The sequence below is a fragment of the Capricornis sumatraensis genome, chromosome 2, assembly GCF_032405125.1.
Source record: "Capricornis sumatraensis isolate serow.1 chromosome 2, serow.2, whole genome shotgun sequence".
Lineage (NCBI taxonomy): Eukaryota > Metazoa > Chordata > Mammalia > Artiodactyla > Bovidae > Capricornis > Capricornis sumatraensis.
In genome coordinates this window covers 42,059,949-42,082,183 of record NC_091070.1, presented here as the reverse complement: position 1 = coordinate 42,082,183, position 22,235 = coordinate 42,059,949, and the positions used below count along the sequence as shown (strand labels likewise).

Sequence of the window (22,235 nt, the reverse complement as noted above, 5' to 3'; positions counted from 1 at the left end):
AATGCAATGGCATTCAAATAGATGATGAAATTAAAGTGAAGAAAAAATAAGTGTAGGAAAATAATATCAGAAGGAATGTTATTTCATAGAAATGCTTATTGTAACTTCCCAAGAGTCTGAACTTTATGAATCTAAAGCTTGGAAAGAGAACATTAAAGGGTTACTGTTACATGCTTGAAAGTGAGGCAGTCCATGAAATTGGCTGGATTCACGTTACCCTGTCCAAATAACATTCTTGCACATACAGTCATAGATTAAGTTTCTTGATAAAATGTAAATTATCCCCTGTACCACCCAGAACAGAATCTTGACTACAGATGATGCTCAGTAAAAATTTTATTGAATTGGGTGAAAAAAGAGGCCTATATTATGAGAAAGCTGAGCCAGAAACATACAGATATACACAAAATGTCTTAGAGGACGTTAGAAGTAGTTTTATCTAACCTATTAAAAGAATCAGTAATAGGAGAAAAAGTTCCAAGTCAGATAATGTATAGGCTTCAAGGTATGTTTACATTTATATGAATCAAAGTGTCACAAAAGGTAAAGGTTAATGGAAGAAAGTACCATTTAACTTTTTAAGCTGGGTTTGAATTTTTTTGGCTGATTTCTATTTTTTGTTGTTTTGACTAAATACTGATAATAATTTAAAGAATTTGGAATTTTCCTGAAAGTTAGTGTCACTAATCATAACCAAAGCTTAGAACAGAAGTAATCATGTAATTAGTTTACACTAAAAAGCATGCCTCTTGAAATTTGGAAAGTATTTCAAAAAAAATCAGATTTTTCTCTTGTATTTTAACTTTCTACTTTTTTCTTTATGTTTTTTGTAATTGAGTACTAAATAAGTTGAAGCTCTTACCAATGTACTCTATAAAGTGGCCTCTGAAAAAGAAGTGCCCGTACAGAATGCATGATAAAAAATCTCCTTGGTATAAAATTTTGCAGGTTTCCCTGCTGACTCAGGGGTAAAGAAACCTCCTACCAATACAGGAGATGCAGGTTCAATCCCTTGATGAGGAAGATCCCCTGGAGAAGGACATGGCAACCCACTCCAGTCTTCTTGCCTGGGAAATCTCAAGGACAGAGGAGCCTGGCCAGCTACAGTCCGTTGGGTCACAGAGTCAGACAAGACTGAACTGACTGAGTAAACATAAAAAGTTGTACAATATCCTTTTTGTAGACTTGTACTTGAGGAAGAGAAGTTCCTACCTGTGGATTTCATTGAAAGAAATCTTGAACTGTACTGAATCTGGGATTTAAAAACTTTTAGTGAATAAGATAAAATGATCCACTGAATGTACTTTTTTAAACCAAGACTTAGTCTCTAGTAGTCATGGTAAGTTAACTTCATGTGCCCGTTTTGATGAATTGCTAAGAAAGAATACTATGTTTAGTTAGGCTCTGACACCCCACTCCAGTACTCTTGCCTGGAAAATCCCATGGGTGGAGGAGCCTGGAAGGGTGTAGTTCATGGGATCACTGAGGGTTGGACATGACTGAGCGACTTCACTTTCACTTTTCATTTTCATGCACTGGAGAAGGAAATGGCAACACACTCCAGTGTTCTTGCCTGGAGAATCCCAGGGACGGGGGAGCCTGGTGGGCTGCCGTCTATGGGGTCGCAGAGAGTCGGACACGACTGAAGTGACTTAGCAGCAGCAGCAAACTTATGATGGGGCCCATTGGGTTAGAATCCCATGATTGCTGATATCTGTCTTTATCATAAAAGGAAAACTCTAGCATGTGTCCTGGATTTTTGCTAGTCCTGGTCTAGCCTACACTGCCATTTCAATGACTGCTAACCAAATGTGATTATTGAACATATGAAATATGCCTATTGTAACTCAGTTGAATTTTTTTATTGAAAAATAGTTTAACAGTGTTGTGTCGGTTTCTGGGGTACAGCAACATGATTCAGTTATACTATATATATAATATATAGTATATATATACACTTTTTAAGGTTTTTTTCCATTATAGGTTATTACAAGGCATTTCCACTATAGGTTATTATTACAAGGTATTGAATATAGTTTCCTATGCTATACAGTGGGACCTTCTTACTTATCTATTTTATATATAGTAGTGTGTATCTGTTAATCCCAAACTTATGATTTATCCCTCTCCACTACTTTCCCTTTTGATAACCTTGTTTATTTTCTATGCCTGTGATTAGCTGAATTTTAAAACTTATTTACTTTAATTATATATAAATTTTAAAATGACTTGATTCAATTATTGAACAACTTTAGAGTTAAAAAATAATAACCATATATTTTATAAAACCTAATTATGATCTAGTATTTTTGAAGAAAATACAGTGTTCAAGTTGAGATATGCTATAAATATAAAATATATACTCTATTTCAAGGACCTAGTACCCAAAGGAATGTAAAATATTTCATTAATAATTTTATAACATTTATTATAATACATATTTAATATTTTAAATATATTTGGTTAAATGTCACTAAAACATCACCTTTGTACTTTGTTAAAATGTCTACTAGAAAACTTAATATACGTATGGCTCACATTAAATTTCTATTGAGCAGTGGTAGTCTATAACTCTTAAATACATACTCTTTATAAAGCCTATTTATATTAATGTGTCTTATAATACATATTAATTTGATCATATATATCTTTTTTCCATAGGGAAAAGTTTTTAAAATCTGGATGACTCATTTTCTCTCAGAAGCCTCTATTGCTCTTTTGCATGATTGCTTTTGGTGGTGGTTTCTCTATAAATTTAAGGTAAAATGTTTTTTTAAAACTTCTTTTTAAAAAGTTGATTTGCAGCATAATTTTTCATTAGCGGTAACACTGGTGTTTTTTTAATGTTCTTCTGATCCTATCACAAAGCTTGTTTTTTTAGTGTTCTGCATATATTAGAAGTCATGTTTGAAATCTAGAGTTCTTTTAGAGGAGTTAAAACCTTAATGTGGATTTCCAAGATCCAGAGTCTATATTAGTCAGAAAAAGATTAATTAAATCAAACACTGTATTTTGCCTATGTTCTCCTCTAGGAGTTTTATAGTTTCTGGTCTTACATTTAGATCTTTAATCCATTTTGAGTTTATTTTTGTGTGTGGTGTTAGAAAGTGATCTAGTTTCATTCTTTTACAAGTGGTTGACCAGTTTTCCCAGCACCACTTGTTAAAGAGATTGTCTTTACTCCATTGTATATTCTTGCCTCCTTTGTCGAAGATAAGGTGTCCATAGGTGTGTGGATTTATCTCTGGGCTTTCTATTTTGTTCCATTGATCTATATTTCTGTCTTTGTGCCAGTACCATACTGTCTTGATGACTGTGGCTTTGTAGTAGAGCCTGAAATCAGGCAAGTTGATTCCTCCATTTCCATTCTTCTTTCTCAAGATTGCTTTGCTATTCAAGGGTTTTTTGTGTTTCCATACAAATCTTGAAATTGTTTGTTCTAGCTCTGTGAAAAATACTGCTGGTAGCTTGATAGGGATTGCATTGAATCTGTAGATTGCTTTGGGTAGTATACTCATTTTCACTATATTGCTTCTTCCAACCCGTGAACATGGTATATTTCTCCATCTATTAGTGTCCTCTTTGATTTCTTTCATCAGTGTTTTAGAGTTTTCTATATATAGGTCTTTAGTTTCTTTAGGTAGATATATTCCTAAGTATTTTATTCTTTTCGTTGCAATGGTGAATGCACTCTCCGACATAAATCACAGCAGGATCCTCTATGATCCACCTCCCATAATACTAGAAATAAAAGCAAAAATAAACAAATGGGATCTAATTAAAATTAAAAGCTTCTGCACAACAAAGGAAAATATAAGCAAGGTGAAAAGACAGCCTTCTGAATGGGAGAAAATAATAGCAAATGAAGCAACTAACAAACAACTAATCTCAAAAATATACAAGCAACTTATGCAGCTCAATTCCAGAAAAATAAACGACCCAATCAAAAAATGGGCCAAAGAACTAAATAGACATTTCTCCAAAGAAGACATACAGATGGCTAACAAACACATGAAAATATGCTCAACATCACTCATTATCAGAGAAATGCAAATCAAGACCACAACGAGGTACCACTTCACACCAGTCAGAATGGCTGTGATCCAAAAGTCTACAAGCAATAAATGCTGGAGAGGGTGTGGAGAAAAGGGAACCCTCTTACACTGTTGGTGGTAATGCAAACTAGTACAGCCACTATGGAGAACAGTGTGGAGATTCCTTAAAAAACTGGAAATAGAACTGCCTTATGACCCAGCAATCCCACTGCTGGGCATACACACCGAGGAAACCAGAATAGAAAGAGACACGTGTACCCCAATGTTCATCGCAGCACTGTTTATAATAGCCAGGACATGGAAGCAACCTAGATGTCCATCAGCAGTTGAATGGATAAGAAACCTGTGGTACATGTACACAATGGAGTATTACTCAGCTATTAAAAAGAATACATTTGAATCAGTTCTAATGAGATGGATGAAACTAGAGCTGATTATACAGAGTGAAGTAAGCCAGAAAGAAAAACACCAATACAGTATACTAACACATATATATGGAATTTAGAAAGATGGCAATGATGACCCTGTATGTGAGACAGCAAAAAAGACACAGATGTGTAGAGCGGACTTTTGGACTCAGCGGGAGAGGGAGAGGGTGGGATGATTTGGGAGAATGGCATTGAAACATGTATACTATCATGTAAGAAATGAATTGCCAGTCTATGTTCAATGCAGGATGCCGGATGCTTGGGGCTGGTGCACGGGGATGATCCGGAGGGATGATATGGGGTGGGAGGTGGGAGGGGGGTTCATGTTTGGGAGCTCATGTACACCCGTGGCGGATTCATGTCAATGTATGCCAAAACCAATACAGTATTGTAAAATAAAGTAAAAATTAAAATTAAAATTAAAAAAATAATAATTACTAAATAAATCAAACACTGTAGTAAATAACAAAGTTGTAACTTTACCCAATAGTATAATGCACTGATGAACACTAAAGAGAAAATCCACTGCAAATCAGTGACATTGAAAGAGGTTTCACTTCGAAAACGCAATATATCAGATGCAGAGAGGATCCTCTCTTGATTCTGAAAGATGAAAACTCTGCTTAGGATTAAAAAGAGAAAGACATGGGTATCTGGGAAGCAATAAGAGAATGGAAATAAGCAGTATGCAAGTATTACATCAGAGAATATGAGCCTGGAGAAAGTGGTGAATACCAATGGCTGCTGTGTGGCCTCTGGATCTAGAAGAATGAAAAGCAGAGTAATGCTGGGGATCACAGTCCAAGCATTGAGAAGGTGTGCTGCCCCATTAGGGAAGTCTGATATTAGGCTCAGTTTTTCACCTCCCCAGCTCAAATTCCCCAAAGAAAACTGCTTATGGATTCTTTCATACAATGAAGCAGTGAGTTCTATTAATTTTTCATAAAACTATTTGAATAGAACATAATGTTCCTTGTGGCTCAACTGTTAAAGAATCCGCCAGCAATGCGGGAGATCTGGTTCGATCCTTGGTATGAGAAGATGCCCTGGAGAAGGGAAAGGCTACCCACTCCAGTATCCTGGCCTAGAGAATCCCATGGACCGTATAGTCCATGAGGTCGCAAAAAGTTGGGCAACAACTGAGGGACTTTCATTTCATCATCACTTCACATGTGTTAGAATAATTAATGTAATTCAAGGTAAGAGTATCTGTTCTGTATTTCTGATATCGTTAGGAGTTGAATGAGAAATAGGAAGTGGTATATCAGTTCCACAAAGGTAATTATGTAGGGAAACATAAAATCAGACTTTCATTACCTTAGATTTCTTTTTCCAGATCTGGATTCCAAATTTATATTTTTCCATGATAACAGAGAGAAAGCATTACTTTCCCACTTAAATTTGTTAGGGTTATATATATGACAAGTTTTTGAAGGAAACATAATCTAGCTATGTTTCTAGTAACTGCTTTGTGAAGCTACATTATTTGGAACAAACAGATCTGACACAAAAATGTTAACAACCCACTACATTTATAGGGGTATCTGTGGAATAACAAGGACTTAGAAGTCATTTTGTCTTTAAGCAAACTATTCTCTCTAACTACTGGCTTCCTGAAATTATAGTAATTATTTTAAAATCTTACAATTTAATAACATTTCCAATATCATTAAGATCTCTGATGTGTTTTGAGGAACATTATATGATTGATCTGAGTGAGTGTTCTGCTACTGTTCTAAGGGAACTGAAAGGGTATCCAACTTATATTGAAGCAACATATCCATGATTTAACCAGAACAGCACCTCTTTCATCTGTTCTGTTCATTACATTTCACCTATGATTTTATTTCTAAGAGGGTTCTTTTGTTAAATATATGAAGCCAGTGAACTAGATTAATAGCATGGCCTCTTGGGTTCCCAAATACATCAAATAAATATGGTGAGTGCTCATACATTTTTACCAGCATTGTGTGGGAATATTTGTACTGTTAGGTAAGCTCATATTTCAAGCTATGCTACATTTTCAGGTGAATACAAAACACATACATTCTATCTATTTTTAGGTCCATCTTATAGGCGTGCTGTGGTTCATTGGGTCGTGAAGAGCCGGACACAGCTGAGCTGAACTGAACTGATAAATGATAAATAGTACTGACTTTATAACTAGAATAACCTCCCCCCAAGCCACTAGTACAATTTAATTACCAACAGCACAATATGAAATAATATATAATCATACTCTAGAATATAGCATGATTCAGTATGTTGACTCTGAAATTTATTTCAGTAATTGTTAGGTGACTAATATAAAAGCAAATTTCTTTTATTACCTGTGACTTAGTGGTAGATTGATCTGGTAGAAAAAGTGCTGGGCTTGAATCTAGGAAACAGTGACAGACTTTATTTGGGGGGCTCCAAAATCATTGCAGGTGGTTACTGCAGCCATGAAAAAAAGATGCTTATTCCTTGGAAGAAAAGTTATGATCAACCTAGACAGCATATTAAAAAGCAGAGACATTACTTTGCCAACAAAGGTCCATCTAGTCAAAGCCATGGTTTTTCCAGTAGTCATGTATGGATGTGAGAGTTGGACTATAAAGAAAGGTGAGTGCCAAAGAATTGATGCTTTTGAACTGTGGTGTTGGAGAAGACTCTTGGGAATCCCTTGAACTACAAGGAGATCCAACCAGTCCATCCTAAAGGAAATCAGTCCTGAATATTCATTGGAAGGACTGATGCTGCAGCTGAAACTCCAGTACTTTGGCCACCTGAGGCAAAGAACCAACTCATTTGAAAAGACCTTGATGCTGGGAATGATTAAGGGCAGGACGAGAAGGGGACGACAGAGGATGAGATGGTCAGATGGCATCACCTACTCAATGGACTTGAGTTTGAGTAAACTCCGGGAATTGGTGATGCACTGGAAAGCCTGGTGTGCTGCAGTTCATGGGGTCACAAAGAGTCAGACACGACTGAGTGACCGAACTGAGCTGAACTGAACTTAATCCAAGAAGTTAAAATTTTAAATCTGGTTTTCCCAGTAGTTGGGGTGACATTTCAATACTTTGGCCACCTGATGTGAAGAACTGACTCATTTGAAAAGACCCTGATTCTTGGAAAGATTGAAGGCAGGAGGAGAAGGGAACAACAGAGGTTGAGATGGTTGGATGGCATCACCGACTCAATGGACATGAGTTTGGATAAACTCTGGGAGTTGGTGATGGACAGGGAGGCCTGGCGTGCTGCAGTCCATGGGGTTGCAAAGAGTCGGACATAACTGAGTGACCGAACTGAATTGAACTGAGGGTGAAACTTTGGGTTAGTCAGAAAATTGCTGTGAGCTGCAATAATCTCATCTTCAAAACAAACAAAAACAGATTTAAAAAACTCTCTCTTTTGGCCTAAAAGTAACATAAATAAGAGCCCTAGTAAACTGTGAAATACTATATAAGTGTAATATGGATTCAGTGCAACCGAATTAAGACCTGGCTTTCAGAAACAAGTTTGAAAGTGTTAATCACTCAGTCGGGTCCAACTCTTTGTGACCCCATGGACTGTAGCCTGCCAGACTCCTCTGTCCATGGAATTCTCCAGGCAAGAATGCTGGAGTGGATAGTCATTCCCTTCTCCAGATCTTCCCAACCCAAGGATCAAACCCAGGTCTTCCACACTGCAGGCAGATTCTTTACCATCTGAGCCACCAGAGAAGCCCCCAAAACAAGTTTTACCATTAGTAAATGATGTAACTAGATAGTTACTTACTTCTTTCATAAAGCTTTAAAAATTTCCTATTGTATCTGTTTATTGGGAGTTAGAAAATGCATTTAAAGTTGTTTTTTTACATAGAAGTTGTTTAAATGGTATATAGGGTATATGGTAAGTGTTCAGTGGATATACCTATCATTATTATTGTTTATTATTATATTCATAGTGAAAATACAGTGTTCCAAAAATTCCTGGGTAATGTATAGGCTAATGATAAAAGTTTCCCTGATGATGTTTGACTAGAAGAATTCCAGAAATGATACAGCCTTAAAGGTTTCAAAATTGTCCATGGGACTTTGGCTCTCAAAATGATCCAGAAGCCTAGAAAGTGTATCACTTCTACCCATAAAATATCAAAGATAAGCCATATATAACCCCCAAATATAACAACTTTTTTGAACTCATCATACAGAGTAAATCTGAAAGCAAAGAATGTTACCAGGGAAGAGTAACTGTATAATGAGGGCTTCCCTGGTGGCTCAGATAGTAAAAAATCTGCCTGCAATGCAGGAGACCCAGGTTCAGTCCCTGAGTCCAGAAGATCCCCCGAGAAGGGCATTCAAGTATTCTTGCCTGGGCAATTCCATGGACAGAGGAACCTGGCAGGCTACAGTCCATGGGGTTGCAAGGAGTTGGACACAACTGAGTGACTAACATAAACACAAAGTAATCAATTCATCATTATGACATAACAATGAAATATTTATATACCTAATAAAATGCTTTGAAACACATTTAATTAAGAATTTAATACTTAAAGGAGAAAGACAAATCTATAAATATAGTTAGATATTTCAGCACCTCAGTCTCAGTAACTGGTAGCATGTACAGAAATCAGTTAATGATATAGAATGCTGTAGATGATTTGAGCAACACTTTGTTAACCAACTTTATGCATCTAATTGATATTTATTAAGCATTCCTGTTAGTGACTGTAGAATACACATTTTTCTCATGTACATATTAAATCTTTACCAACTATATTCTGGGCTAGGAAAACATTCTAATAAAATTAAAAGAATTCAAGTCATGTTTTTAGACAAAAATGGAATTATAGTGTAAATGGATAACAGAAAGCTATCTGGAAAATTCTCAAATATTTGGAAACTAACATACTGCTCAGGAACTACGGGGTCAAACCAGAAATCAATAGGGAAATTGAAAAATATTTTGAGCTTATTGAAAATGAAAATGCACATTAAATTTGTGAGATATACCTCAAGCAGTATTTGGAAATTTAAAGCATTAAGATGCCTGTATTTGAAATACGGAACATTCTCAAAAACCATGACCCCAGCTTATAGTGTAGGAAACTAGACAAAGAAATGAAAACCTGAAGTATGCAGAAGAAAGGAAATAATAAAGACCAGTTGTTGTCATTTCTTAGTCACTCAGTCATGTCTGACACTTTTGTAATACCATGAACTGTAACCCACCAGGCTCCTCTAGACATGGGATTTTCCAGGCAAGATTACTAGAGTGAGTTGCCATTAATGTATAAGAGTTCCCAAACAACCAACAACTCAAAGAATAAATCACAGGGGAAATTAGAAAATAGCTTGAGACAAATGAAAACAAAAACAGAACATACAAAACTCGCAGGGAAAAACAAAACCAGTGCTAAAAGAGAAATTTATAGTTGTAAACAAATCAATAAACAACATATCAACAACCTAAGTCTACCTAGTAAGGAACTAGAAAAAGAAGGACAGACTGAACCCTTAGCTAATAGAAGGAAGGAAGGAATAGATTAGAGTGGAGATAAATAAAATAGAGAATTGAAAAATGTTATAGGGAGGGAGGTGGGAGGGGGGTTCATGTTTGGGAACACATGTAAGAATTAAAGATTTTAAAATTAAAAACAATAATAAAATAAAAAGAAAGCTTCTAAAAATAAATAAATTTCAAAAAAAAAAAGAAAAAGAAAAATAGTAGAGAAAAGCAATAAAATCAAAAGTTATTCCTTGAGATCAATAAAATTGACAAACCTCTAGCAAGAGTAGGAGAGAAGGAAATGGCAACCCACTCCAGTATTCTTGCCTAGAGAATCCTGTGGACAGAGGAGCCTGGTGGGCTGCTGTCTATAGGGTCACACAGAGTCGGACACAACTGAAGCGACTTAGCAGCAGCAGCAGCAAGAGTAAGAGGACTCAAATTAAAGTCAAATGAAAGTAGGAACTTTACTATCAGCAAAGAAAAAAGGATTAAGAGGATTGTGAATAAACATATAATAACAACTTGGATAGCCTGTATAAAATGGGCAAATTCCTAGAAATATATAATTTTCCAAGACTGAATAATGAAGAAATAGACAATCTGAATAGATGTATAACTAGTAGGGAGATTAAATCAGTAATCAGAAACCTCCCAACAAAGAAAGTCCTGGACCAAATGACTTCACTGATGAATTCTGCCAATATTTAAAGAAGAATTAACACCAATCCTTCTCAAACTCTTCTGAAAAACTGAAGAGGAGGGAATACTCCTAGCTCATTTTATGAGACCAGTATTGTCATGATAGCAAAACTAAAGATACTACAAAAAAAAAGTACAGATCAATATCCTCTTTTAGGATATTGATACAAAAGCCTTCAACAAAATACTAGGAAACTGAATTCAGCAGTATATTAAAAGAGTTATAGAGCCTGACCAATGAGCTTTATTCCTGGAATGCAAGAATGATTTAACATATGTTAAATAGCTAGATCTAATGAGCATATCAGTAACTTGAATATCCATCAGCTGTAGGATAACTTTTCTTTTCAAATATACCAAAACATGTATAAAAATTTACCATACTATTTTGCTACTCAGTTTCCTGTGAAAGTATATTTGATGTGTACATTACACTGAATTGTATTAATCAAAGACATGTTCTGAAACTTTCTGTCTAGATATTTCTTCATACATGATTGTAGGTTGTGTAGCTGAAACATGCCAACTTTATTCACTAGTAAATTATATATAATCTCAGTTAATTCTCATACAGCCCTAAATCTTAGAACCACTTCCCATTATATAAATGATCTAGAATTTTTAGCTATTAACATTATCATCATTGTTTCTGCTACTATCTCCATCTGTAAACTTACTACAGAAGCATGACAGCTGTATTGGGAGTTAGGAGACCTGGATTCTAGTCTGGCTTTCAGTTACTTAACTGTATATCAGTTCAGTCACTCAGTCTGTCAAACTCTATGCAACCCAATGGACTGCAGCATGCCAGGCTTCCCTGTCCATCACCAACTCCTGGAGTTTGCTCAAACTCATGTCCATCAAGTCAGTGATGCCATCCAACCATCTCATCCTCTGTTGTCCTCTTCTCCTCTTGCCTTCAATCTTTCCCAGCATCAGAGTCTTTTCCAGTGAGTCAATTCTTCGCATCAGGTGGCCAAAGTGTTTGAGAATCAGCATCAGTCATACTTAACTGTGTATAACCTTAAATAATGTTCTTAAGCTTTCTGGATAGTAGTGCAATCACTAAATTAGAGAGGTTTAACCTAGGTGATATCTAACTTCCGTTTTAGTTCTAAGATACTATAGATTTATGAATCCCAGCTCATATGGTTTGTTAATTTGATAGAAAATTACCACTGAATTTAATCATTTTTGGTGTTTATTACCAAAACCTATTAATGCCAGCTTGTGCTTCTACTGTTGATATCATAAATGAATTTGGACTCTTAATTCATTTGTTCATTGCTTAATAGAGCAAGAATTCAAGGTGCTACCTTAAGATTTTACTATAATGTTAACAGTATTATTATGTATAGATTTCTTCCTTCTTATGACTTACATGCAGAGTACATCATGAGAAACGCTGGGCTGGAAGAAGCACAAGCTGGAATCAAGACTGCTGGGAGAAATATCAATAACCTCAGATATGCAGATGACACCACCCTGATGGCAGAAAGTGAAGAGGAGCTAAAAAGCCTCTTGATGAAAGTGAAAGAGGAGAGTGAAAAAGTCGGCTTAAAGCCCAATGTTCAGAAAACGAATATCATGGCATCCGGTCCCATCACTTCATGGGAAATAGATGGGGAAACAGTGGAAACAGTGTCAGACTTTATTTTTTTGGGCTCCAAAATCACTGCAGATGGTGATTGCAGCCATGATATTAAAAGATGCTTACTCCTTGGAAGAAAAGTTATGACCAACCTAGATAGCATATTCAAAAGCAGAGACATTACTTTGCCAACAAAGGTCCGTCTAGCCAAGGCTATGGTTTTTCCAGTGGTCATGTATGGATGTGAGAGTTGGACTGTGAAGAAAGCTGAGTGGTGAAGAATTGATGCTTTTGAACTGTGTTGTTGGAGAAGACTCTTGAGAGTCCCTTGGACTGCAAGGAGATCCAACCAGTCCATTCTAAAGGAGATCAGTCCTGGGTTTTCATTGGAAGGACTGATGCTAAAGCTGAAACTCCAATACTTTGGCCACCTCATGTGAAGAATTGACTCATTGGAAAAGACCCTGATGCTGGGAAGGATTGGGGGCAGGAGGAGAAGGAGACGACAGAGGATGAGATGGCTGGATGGCATCACCAACTTGATGGACATGAGTTTGAGTAAACTCCGGAAGTTGGTTATGGACAGGGAGGCCTGGCGTGCTGCGATTCATGGGGTTGCAAAGAGTCAGACACAACTGAGCAACTGAACTGATAGCATTCTACTTTGTTTTTAGTCTTTCATGTCACTATTTTACTAGTTCTGGCTATGACTGTCTCATTCCAGTAATTGCTTTAATTTTATACTGAGTTACTTCTTATGAAAGATTTGGAATGGCTATAGAATAATAGAAGGTAGCTATGCCATTGACAGCATTGTACATGCCAACCACTATTTAAGAACCTTCATTAATTGATCAGACATTGGTTTGCTTTCTGTGTGCCAGGCACTGTGCTGAGGGCTTTAAATACAAAGTCAAACAAAATGTGATCCTTGTCCAATTGAATTTTAAGATACTACTTTAAGGCATGTATATATTACCTACATTTGCAGATAAGGAAACTAGAACTTGCCCAGGATAGTGCAGCTAATGAATAATGGAACCAGCATTTAAATTCAGGTCTGCATGATGCCAAAAACCCACGCTCATTCCATTATACCAACTGATCTGCAGTTTGAGAATAGATAGAATTATTGACATTATGTAAACAAATTCTAATTTTAAATTGTAATATCAATTGTTTTAATTCCATACCTGTTTTATTTTTTAAGCCTGACAGAGAAAGTCAAGATTGCTTGTTTGATAGAATTTCAGAAAGCTATGTGTCACTTTTCATGAGCATACCTCTAAGCCGAAAGGATACATTCTTTCAGGTAAATACAGAAGTTAACTGGTTATACAAATTATATTTATAGCAAATGAACTATAAAAAGTTATTTAAACACATATGAGAATGTATTTTGTTACTTTGAAAGCAAAATTGCCTCAAGTAGAGTAAAAAAGCTAATATTTTAAGTTATGCCCCCACCCCAGAATATTGTATTCTGCTGAAGGCCTTACAGAATCTATTTGTTTGCATACTGAAAAATATTGACTTATCCTATGCATAGTCTTGATTTTTAAATCTACAAAATTATTTTCCTTTTACTTTATAAAGTATATTTTGGTCTAAGAGGACTTAACCTCTTGTGTTAATGCATAAGTACAACACTAAGCACCTGTGAACAGTAAAGAACAATGAACAAAGTTGTGAATCAAATGTTGTTTCACTATGTTAAAATAATTTGGTTAAAATAATTTATGTTCTTGAGTAATGTGAAGTGAAGATCCATGGAATTTCCTTGAGTATTTTGAAATGTAAACATCTAGCATTTCAAAGCAGAAGACACATTCAAATACTTTGTTGAACTGACATCTGTAAAATCAGAAATACATGAGTATTTTCAAGTCAGTAAATGTTTTTATGGATAAATCCTAAAATAAAATAAATGTCTATCAAAAAAACATAAAATTGCCAAATATTTATACTCAATCTTGATCTATCTTACAAAAATGTACATACAGTATTATAGAAGGAAGCCAGCAGTGGGCTGGGAATAAGGAGTCTGCTACTAATTGCACAGGTGATCTTGCAGACATTCAGTTTCTCAGTGCCATAGCCCGTTATCCATCAGATGAAGAGTTTGATCCATGATTCATAACTTGCCTTATAGAACACTGATATTCCAAAAGATAGACTATGATTTTCTCTGCTAATATAAATTTATTTTTCTTATTTACAGGAAAAACATTAGTGGTTAGGATTTTTGGTCATTAAATTGCCTAGAGATGACAAAACTGGCTGGATTTCTCCTATCTATTAATCCTTTACCTAGTCTGTCCTTTTGCGGTGGGTCTTGTCTATCTAATACGTGGTTTGATAAAGTCAAGCATGCTTTAACACAAGCCTTAAGAAAAGAATTTTTGAAAGCCTATTTAATGTGAACAAACAAGCAGTGGCACCGTTACATATTCCTCATTCTATAATTTCTAGTCTTACGATTATTGTCCGAATCTTCTCCTTTGGATGATGTGCCTTTTGATATCAAGATGTTGCCGTTATAATCCATCTCAAATCACGACTTGATTTTTCCTGAAGTCCCTATTTTCAGTGGCATTTTCCAAGGAGAAATTAGAAGTTATTTAACAAAGATTCAAAGCCTCACTTGAGAACAAATAACACGTACACCTTAGTGATTAGACCCTTCCCCCTGTTTCTATGCTTGTGAACCAGACCACTCCCTACATATCTATTACCACCATAGCTGTATAAGTAGAAGTGCAGCCTCATCTCTCATTGACTAATTTCTATTTTAACTCATTCAAATAATTGGGAGTTTTGTTACTAATTGGCTCATCTGAGAAAAGCTATTAATATTTAAGAATCAAAAAATTATCTTCAGATCTCACTATTTGGTATAAATTATTTGAATCTGAACATACGGTTTTTATTTCATTTTCTTCCAATGTCATACAATGATATTGCCTCAGAAAAATGTCTCAACACCATCTGACACTTCATCTCTTTTCCCACTAATCTCCTGAAGCTGAAATATACACAGAAAACAAAATGTCAAAGTTCACCTTACCTAGTTCAACTTTTTAATTACTAGCATAATTTTATATACCACAATTATGTGACTCTTTCCAATAGCATTTTAAACTGTCCATGGCTGATTCAATAAAATTAAATATATCAGTGTTTTTAAAGCATTCTTGCCTGCCTCTTTTTCCCTACCCCAAAAAACTAATGAAATTCTTTAAAGAATACCATCACTTACCAGCAGATTTGAGCACTGCTGAGGCAGGTGACTATATTAGTTTCCTATTGCTGGTGTAAAAACCATCATGAAGTTAGAGGCTTAAAGAAATGGAAATTAATTGTTTTATAGTTATGTAGATCAGAAGTCCAAAATGAGTCTTATGGGATTAAAATCAAGGTATCAACAGAGCTAATTTCTTTAAGAAAACCAAAGGGAGAAATCATCTCTTGTATCTTCCAGTTTCTGGTGTCTGCCAGCCTTCCAAAATAGTAAATAGAATATTTTAGATCTTTAACATAAAAATCTGGTATCTTCCTGTGTGTAGTTACTCCCTGAGAGAAACTTAGTAGTCAAGTGACTTTAAGTCTAATAGAATACTGGTAGTGCTGTGCATTAGTTGATATTCACTCAGGGCTTTACAATTGGGGTTCAGTTCAGTTGAGTTACTCAGTCATGTCCAACTCTTTGTGACCCCATGGACTGCAGCATGCCAGGCATCCTTGTCCATCACCAACTCCTTAAGCTTGCTCAAACTCTTGTCCATCAAGTTGGTGATGCCATCCAACCATCTCATCCTCTGTCGTCCCCTTCTCCTTCCACCTTCAATCTTTCCCAGCATCAGGGTCTTTTCCAATGAGTCAGTTTTTCACATCAGGTGGCCAAAGTATTGAAGTTGCAGCTTCAGCATCGATTCTTCCAATGAATATTCAGGACTGATTTCCTTTAGGATTGACTAGTTTGATCTCCTTGAAGTCCAGGGGACTCTCATGAGTTTTCTCCAACACCACAGTTCAAAAGCATCAATTCTTTGGTGCTCAGCTTTCTTTAAAGTCCAACTCTCACATCCATACATGACTACTGGAAAAACCATAGTTCTGACTAAATAGACCTTTGTTGGCAAAGTAATGTCTCAGCTTTTTAATAATGCTGTCTAGGTTGATCATAGCTTTTCTTCCAAGAAGAAAGCTTTTATTCCAAGGAGCAAACAATATAGTACAACCTCAATAACAATTGGTGTTATGCTACATTAACTCACCTAAATGGACTTCAGTTATTTAAAAACATGCTTTTATTTCTCACCACACACAAAAAAAATGATAATTGTGTGATGTAATAGAGTTATTAGCTGATGCTGTGGTGGTAATCATATTGCAAAATACAAATATATCAACATGTTGTACACCTTAAACTTATGCAGTATTATATGTCAAATATATTTCAATTATAAATGTATATATACTTTTTATTATAATGACTAGAAAGAGGGTATACTTTTTCTGAAAGAGGATATCAATAACAGGGTAAAATGAAATAAGTGTAGAACCATTAAACCTTAACTGTTAACTTCATCCTTTATCCAAATTAAATTTTTTCCTCTGAATGCTAACAAATAGTTAAACTGATATGACTTTATTTTCAACTCTTTTTTGTTCATATTCTTCAGTTGTTGAAAGTACAAAGAGGCAAAAAAGGCCAAAAACAAGTTATAAGGAGAAAAAGGGACATGTATTTCACAAACTCAATAACTTCTTTGGTATTTGAGATAATGTTACATGAAATATGAAATTATTTTAACATGACTCTGTTTTGGTAGGTGTATCCTGATTGTTTGGCACAAGCTATCTATGCAACATTCCAGGAAGCATTTCCAGAATCTAGTAATCTCTTTAATGATGAATTTAAAGAAGATCTAGGGAATAATATTTTTCTTTGGTTGTCAGGTATGAATGTCATTTAAGTATTGATCACTACTTTGGTACCTAAAACTTTTGAATTGCAGTGTTTTGTTTACTCTAGTCAAAAATTTTGTAGTTCTTTGTCTTACAAAACAAAATATTGATGTCTATGTTTCAAAATAATGATGATTTTCTTCTGAAAATTATGTTATAATAAAATTAATCACTTATTAACTTTAGAAGGCAAACAATTTTATAGGCAGTGAAATTCTTGTAGAAACCAAAACTGCCACAGAAAGAAAACTGTATGATACATATTTTATATTTGTAAGAGAAGTATTTCAAGCTGCTTCTTTTAGAACACAGCTGGCATTTTTATAGCAGATAATACTGGGTAAATTCTAGAGCTAACTGAATTATTTATATAACATACCATCATTAATCAATGGGAAAAAAATGTTTGAATCATGATATGTGTGTGTGTGTCTGTGTCTGTGTCTGTGTCTGTGTGTGTGTGTCTCTGTAGGTAGGAGTTCAGTCAGTTGTATCCGACTCTTTGAGACCCCATGGACTGCAGCACACCAAGCTTCCCTGTCCATCACCAACTCCTAGAGTTTACTCAAACTAATGTCCATTGAGTTGGTGATGCCATCTAACCATCTCATCTTCTATTGTCCCCTTGTCTTCCCGCCTTCAATCTTTCCCAGCATCAGGGTCTTTTCCAATGAGTCAGTTCTTCGCATCAGGTGGCCAAAGTATTGGAGTTTCAGCTTTAGCATCAGTCCTTTCAATGAATAATAGGACTGATTTCCTTTGGGATAGACTGATTGGATCTCCTTGCAGTCCAAGGGACTCTCAAGAGTCTTCTCCAACACCACAGTTCAAAAGCATCAATTCTTCAGCACTCAGCTTTCTTTATAGTCCAACTTTCACATCCATACATGACTACTGGAAAAACCTTAGCTTTGACTAGACAGACCTTTGTTGGCAAAGTAATGTCTCTACTTTTTAATAAGCTGCCTAGGTTGGTCATAACTTTTCTTCCAAGGAGTAAGTGTCTTTTAATTTCATGGCTGCAATCACCATCTGCAGTGATTTTGGAGCCCAAAAAAATAAAGTCTGACACTGTTTCCACTGTTTCCCCATCTATTTCCCATGAAGCGATGGGACCAGATGCCATGATATTCATTTTCTGAATGTTGAGCTTTAAGCCAACTTTTTCACTCTCCTCTTTCACTTTCATCAAGAGGCTTTTTAGTTCCTCTTCACTTTCTGCCATCAGGGTGGTGTCATCTGCATATCTGAGGTTATTGATATTTCTCCCAGCAATCTTGATTCCAGCTTGTGCTTCTTCCAGCCCAGCATTTCTCATGATGTACTCTGCATAGAAGTTAAATAAGCAGGGTGACAATATACAGCCTTGACGTACTCTTCCTGTTTGGAACCAGTCTGTTGTTCCATGTCCAGTTCTAACTGTTGCTTCCTGACTTGCATTATAAGTTTCTCAAGAGGCAGGTCAGGTGGTCTGGTATTCCCATCTCTCTCAGAATTTTCCACAGTTTATTGTGATCCACACAGTCAAAGGCTTTGGCGTAGTCAATGAAGCAGAAGTAGATGTTTTTCTGGAACTCTCTTGCTTTTTGGATGATCCAATGCATGTTGGCAATTTGTCTCCAGTTCCTCTGCCTTTTCTAAATCCAGCTTGAACATCTGGAAGTTCATGGTTCACGTACTGTTGAAGCCTGGCTTGGAGAATTTTGAGCATTACTTTCTAGCATGTGAGATGAGTGTAATTGTGCAGTAGTTTGAGCATTCTTTGGCATTGGCTTTCTTTGGGATTAGAATGAAAACTGACCTTTTCCAGTCCTGTGGCCACTGCTGAGTTTTCCAAGATGGAGAAGCTCTATACAGTTAGCAAAAACAAGACTGGGAGCTGACTGTGGCTCAGATCATGAACTCCTTATTACCAAATTCAGACTTAAATTGAAGAAAGTAGGGAAAACCACTAGATCATTCAGGTATGACTGAAATCAAGTCCCTTAAAACTAAGTAGGAGTGGCAGAACTTAAAACACTGAAGGGAAGTAAAATTCCATCCTGAAGTACTTAGCTGGGAGATTTAGGCACTTAGGTTTAAAACTAAGGTATTGGAGAGAAAAATCTTTCCAGTATTTTTTCTGAAGACTACTATACCATTATGGACTACCAGAAGTTGACTGTTCTCTAGTACTGAAAAGTGAGTGAAGTCTAGTTCTTCTCATAAAATTTTCTGTTTTTGACTACTCTTTTATAATTGTTTTGTGTCAATTCTTAGTAACCAAACCATTTCTTTTTTTTAAATTTTATTTATTATTATTTTTTACTTTACAATATATATTGGTTTTGCCACACATTGTGTATATGGAATTTAGAAAGATGGTAACGATAACCAAACCATTTCTATAAGAAAATGTTTCATGTTTTAAGGAAGGAGTCCGTGGGAGGTAAATTCTAGAAAACAACCTGGAGCACCAGCCCCCTCCATCAATACACATAAGACAGGAGTCTCCTAATTACAGAGAAAAATCCAATTAATTCAAATATAAGAAATAAAAAGAGAATGAGCAAAGCATTCAGACCAAAAAAGAAATAAACCATAAGAGAAAAAGTGAAGAACAGAGCAGATTTCCTCCAGACCTGTTATAGACTGCATTGTGTTCCACCCCAAATTCATATTGATTTCTGTATGTAAATATTATGAGTCACTTGCTTACTTAATCCTTTTGTTTGAGTTTTATCATTCATTGTCTAGGGTTTTCAAGTCATCTATTGTATCATCTGCAAATATAGTTTTCATACTTCTTTTGCAACTGTTATGCTTTTAACTAGTTTCTGTGATGTATTCAAGCATGAATGTATGCAATATGTGAGATGAGCAATAGCAATGAGTTAGGAGATTTATAAGGTAAATCCAGTGGGGATGTCTACTTTAGCCTGTCCCTATTAGTCAGTTTTCATTCCAATCCCAAAGAAAGGCAATGCCAAAGAATGCTCAAACTACCGAACAGTTGCACTCATCTCACACGCTAGTAAAGTAATGCTCAAAATTCTCCAAGCCAGGCTTCAGCAATATGTGAATCGTGAACTTCCTGATGTTCAAGCTGGTTTTAGAAAAGGCAGAGGAACCAGAGATCAAATTGCCAACATCCGCTGGATCATGGAAAAACCAAGAGAGTTCCAGGAAAACATCTATTTCTGCTTTATTGACTATGCCAAGCCTTTGACTGGATCACAATAAACTGTGGAAAATCCTGAGAGAGATGGGAATACCAGACCACCTGACCTGCCTCTTGAGAAATCTGTATGCAGCTCAGGAAGCAACAGTTAGAACTGGACATGGAACAACAGACTGGTTCCAAATAGGAAAAGGAGTGCATCAAGGCTGTATATTGTCACCCTGCTTATTTAACTTCTATGCAGAGTACATCATGAGAAACGCTGGACTGAAAGAAACACAAGCTGGAATCAAGATTGCAAGGAGAAATATCAATAACCTCAGATATGCAGATGACACCACCCTGATGGCAGAAAGTGGAGAGGAACTAAAAAGCCTCTTGATGAAAGTGAAAGAGGAGAGTGAAAAAGTTGGCTCAAAGCTCAACATTCAGAAAACGAAGATCATAGCATTAGGTCCCATCACTTCATGGGAAATAGATGGGGAAACACTGGAAACAGTGTCAGACTTTATTTTTTTGGGCTCCAAAATCACTGCAGATGGTGACTGCAGCCATGAAATTAAAAGACACTTACTCCTTGGAAGAAAAGTTATGACCAACCTAGACAGCATACTAAAAAGCAGAGACATTACTTTGCCAACAAAGGTCCACCTAGTCAAGGCTATGGTTTTTCCTGTGGTCATATATGGATGTGAGAGTTGGACTGTGAAGAAGGCTGAGTGCCGAAGAATTGATGCTTTTGAACTGTGGTGTTGGAGAAGACTCTTGAGAGTCCCTTGGACTGCAAGGAGATCCAACCAGTCCATTCTGAAGATCAACCCTGGGATTTCTTTGGAAGGAATGATGCTAAAGCTGAAACTCCAGTACTTTGGCCACCTCAAGCGAAGAGTTGACTCATTGGAAAAGACTCTGATGCTGGGAGGGATTGGGGGCAGGAGGAGAAGGGGACGACAGGGGATGAGATGGCTGGATGGCATCACCAACTCGATGGACATGAGTCTGAGTAAACTCCGGGAGTTGGTGATGGACAGGGAGGCCTGGCATGCTGCGATTCATGGGGTTGCAAAGAGTCGGACACGACTGAGCGACTGAACTCAACTGAACTGAACTGACTGGTCTTCAAAGCATTCTGTACACAAACTGCCTGAGTTAAAGACAAGAACACTAAATATAGATCCCGTATCTGATTTAAATATCAGAATAGATAGTTTGCTCGCTTCTAGCCTGAATACATTTGTTTGCAAATGCATATTCTTTGAAAAAGTTGGCTTAAAACTCAACATCCAGAAAACTAGGATCATGGCATCTGGTCCCATCACTTCATGGCAAATATATGGGGAAACAATGGCAAATAGACTTTATCTTGGGGGGCTCCAAAATCACTGCAGATAGTGACTGCAGCCATTAAATTAAAAGACATTTGCTCCTTGGAAGAAAAGTTATGACTAACCTAGAAAGAAAGGAAAGAAAGAAAGAAGGTGAAGTCACTCAGTCGTATCCGACTCTTTGCGACCCCATGAACTGTAGCCTACCAAGCTCTTCTGTCCATGGGATTTTCCAGGCAAGAGTACTAGAGTGAGTTACCATTTCCTTCTCCAGGGGACCTTTCCTGATGCAGGGTTCAAACCCTGGTCTCCCACATTGTAGGCAGATAGTTTTACCACCTGAGCCACCAGGGAAGACCAACCTAAACAACATGTTAAAAAGTGGAGAGATTACTTTGCCAAAGAGGTCCATCTAGTCAAAGCTATGGTTTTTCCAGTAGTCATGTATGGATGTGAGGGTTGGACTATAAAGAAAGCTGAGCCCCAAAGAATTGATGCTTTTGAACAGTGGTGTTGGAGAAGACT

The 22,235-nt window shown here is 36.4% G+C and overlaps 1 protein-coding gene across 1 annotated transcript in view; it reads left to right on the top strand.

The window, feature by feature from the left end:
• Window positions 1-22,235, top strand: part of FAM227B (family with sequence similarity 227 member B) — a 209,025-nt gene that overhangs the window by 10,887 nt on the left and 175,903 nt on the right. The window contains exons 6-8 of the mRNA XM_068992351.1: window positions 2,662-2,760; window positions 13,465-13,566; window positions 17,090-17,216. Coding sequence (XP_068848452.1) covers window positions 2,662-2,760; window positions 13,465-13,566; window positions 17,090-17,216 — 328 coding nt within the window. The remainder of the gene's footprint in view (window positions 1-2,661; window positions 2,761-13,464; window positions 13,567-17,089; window positions 17,217-22,235) is intronic.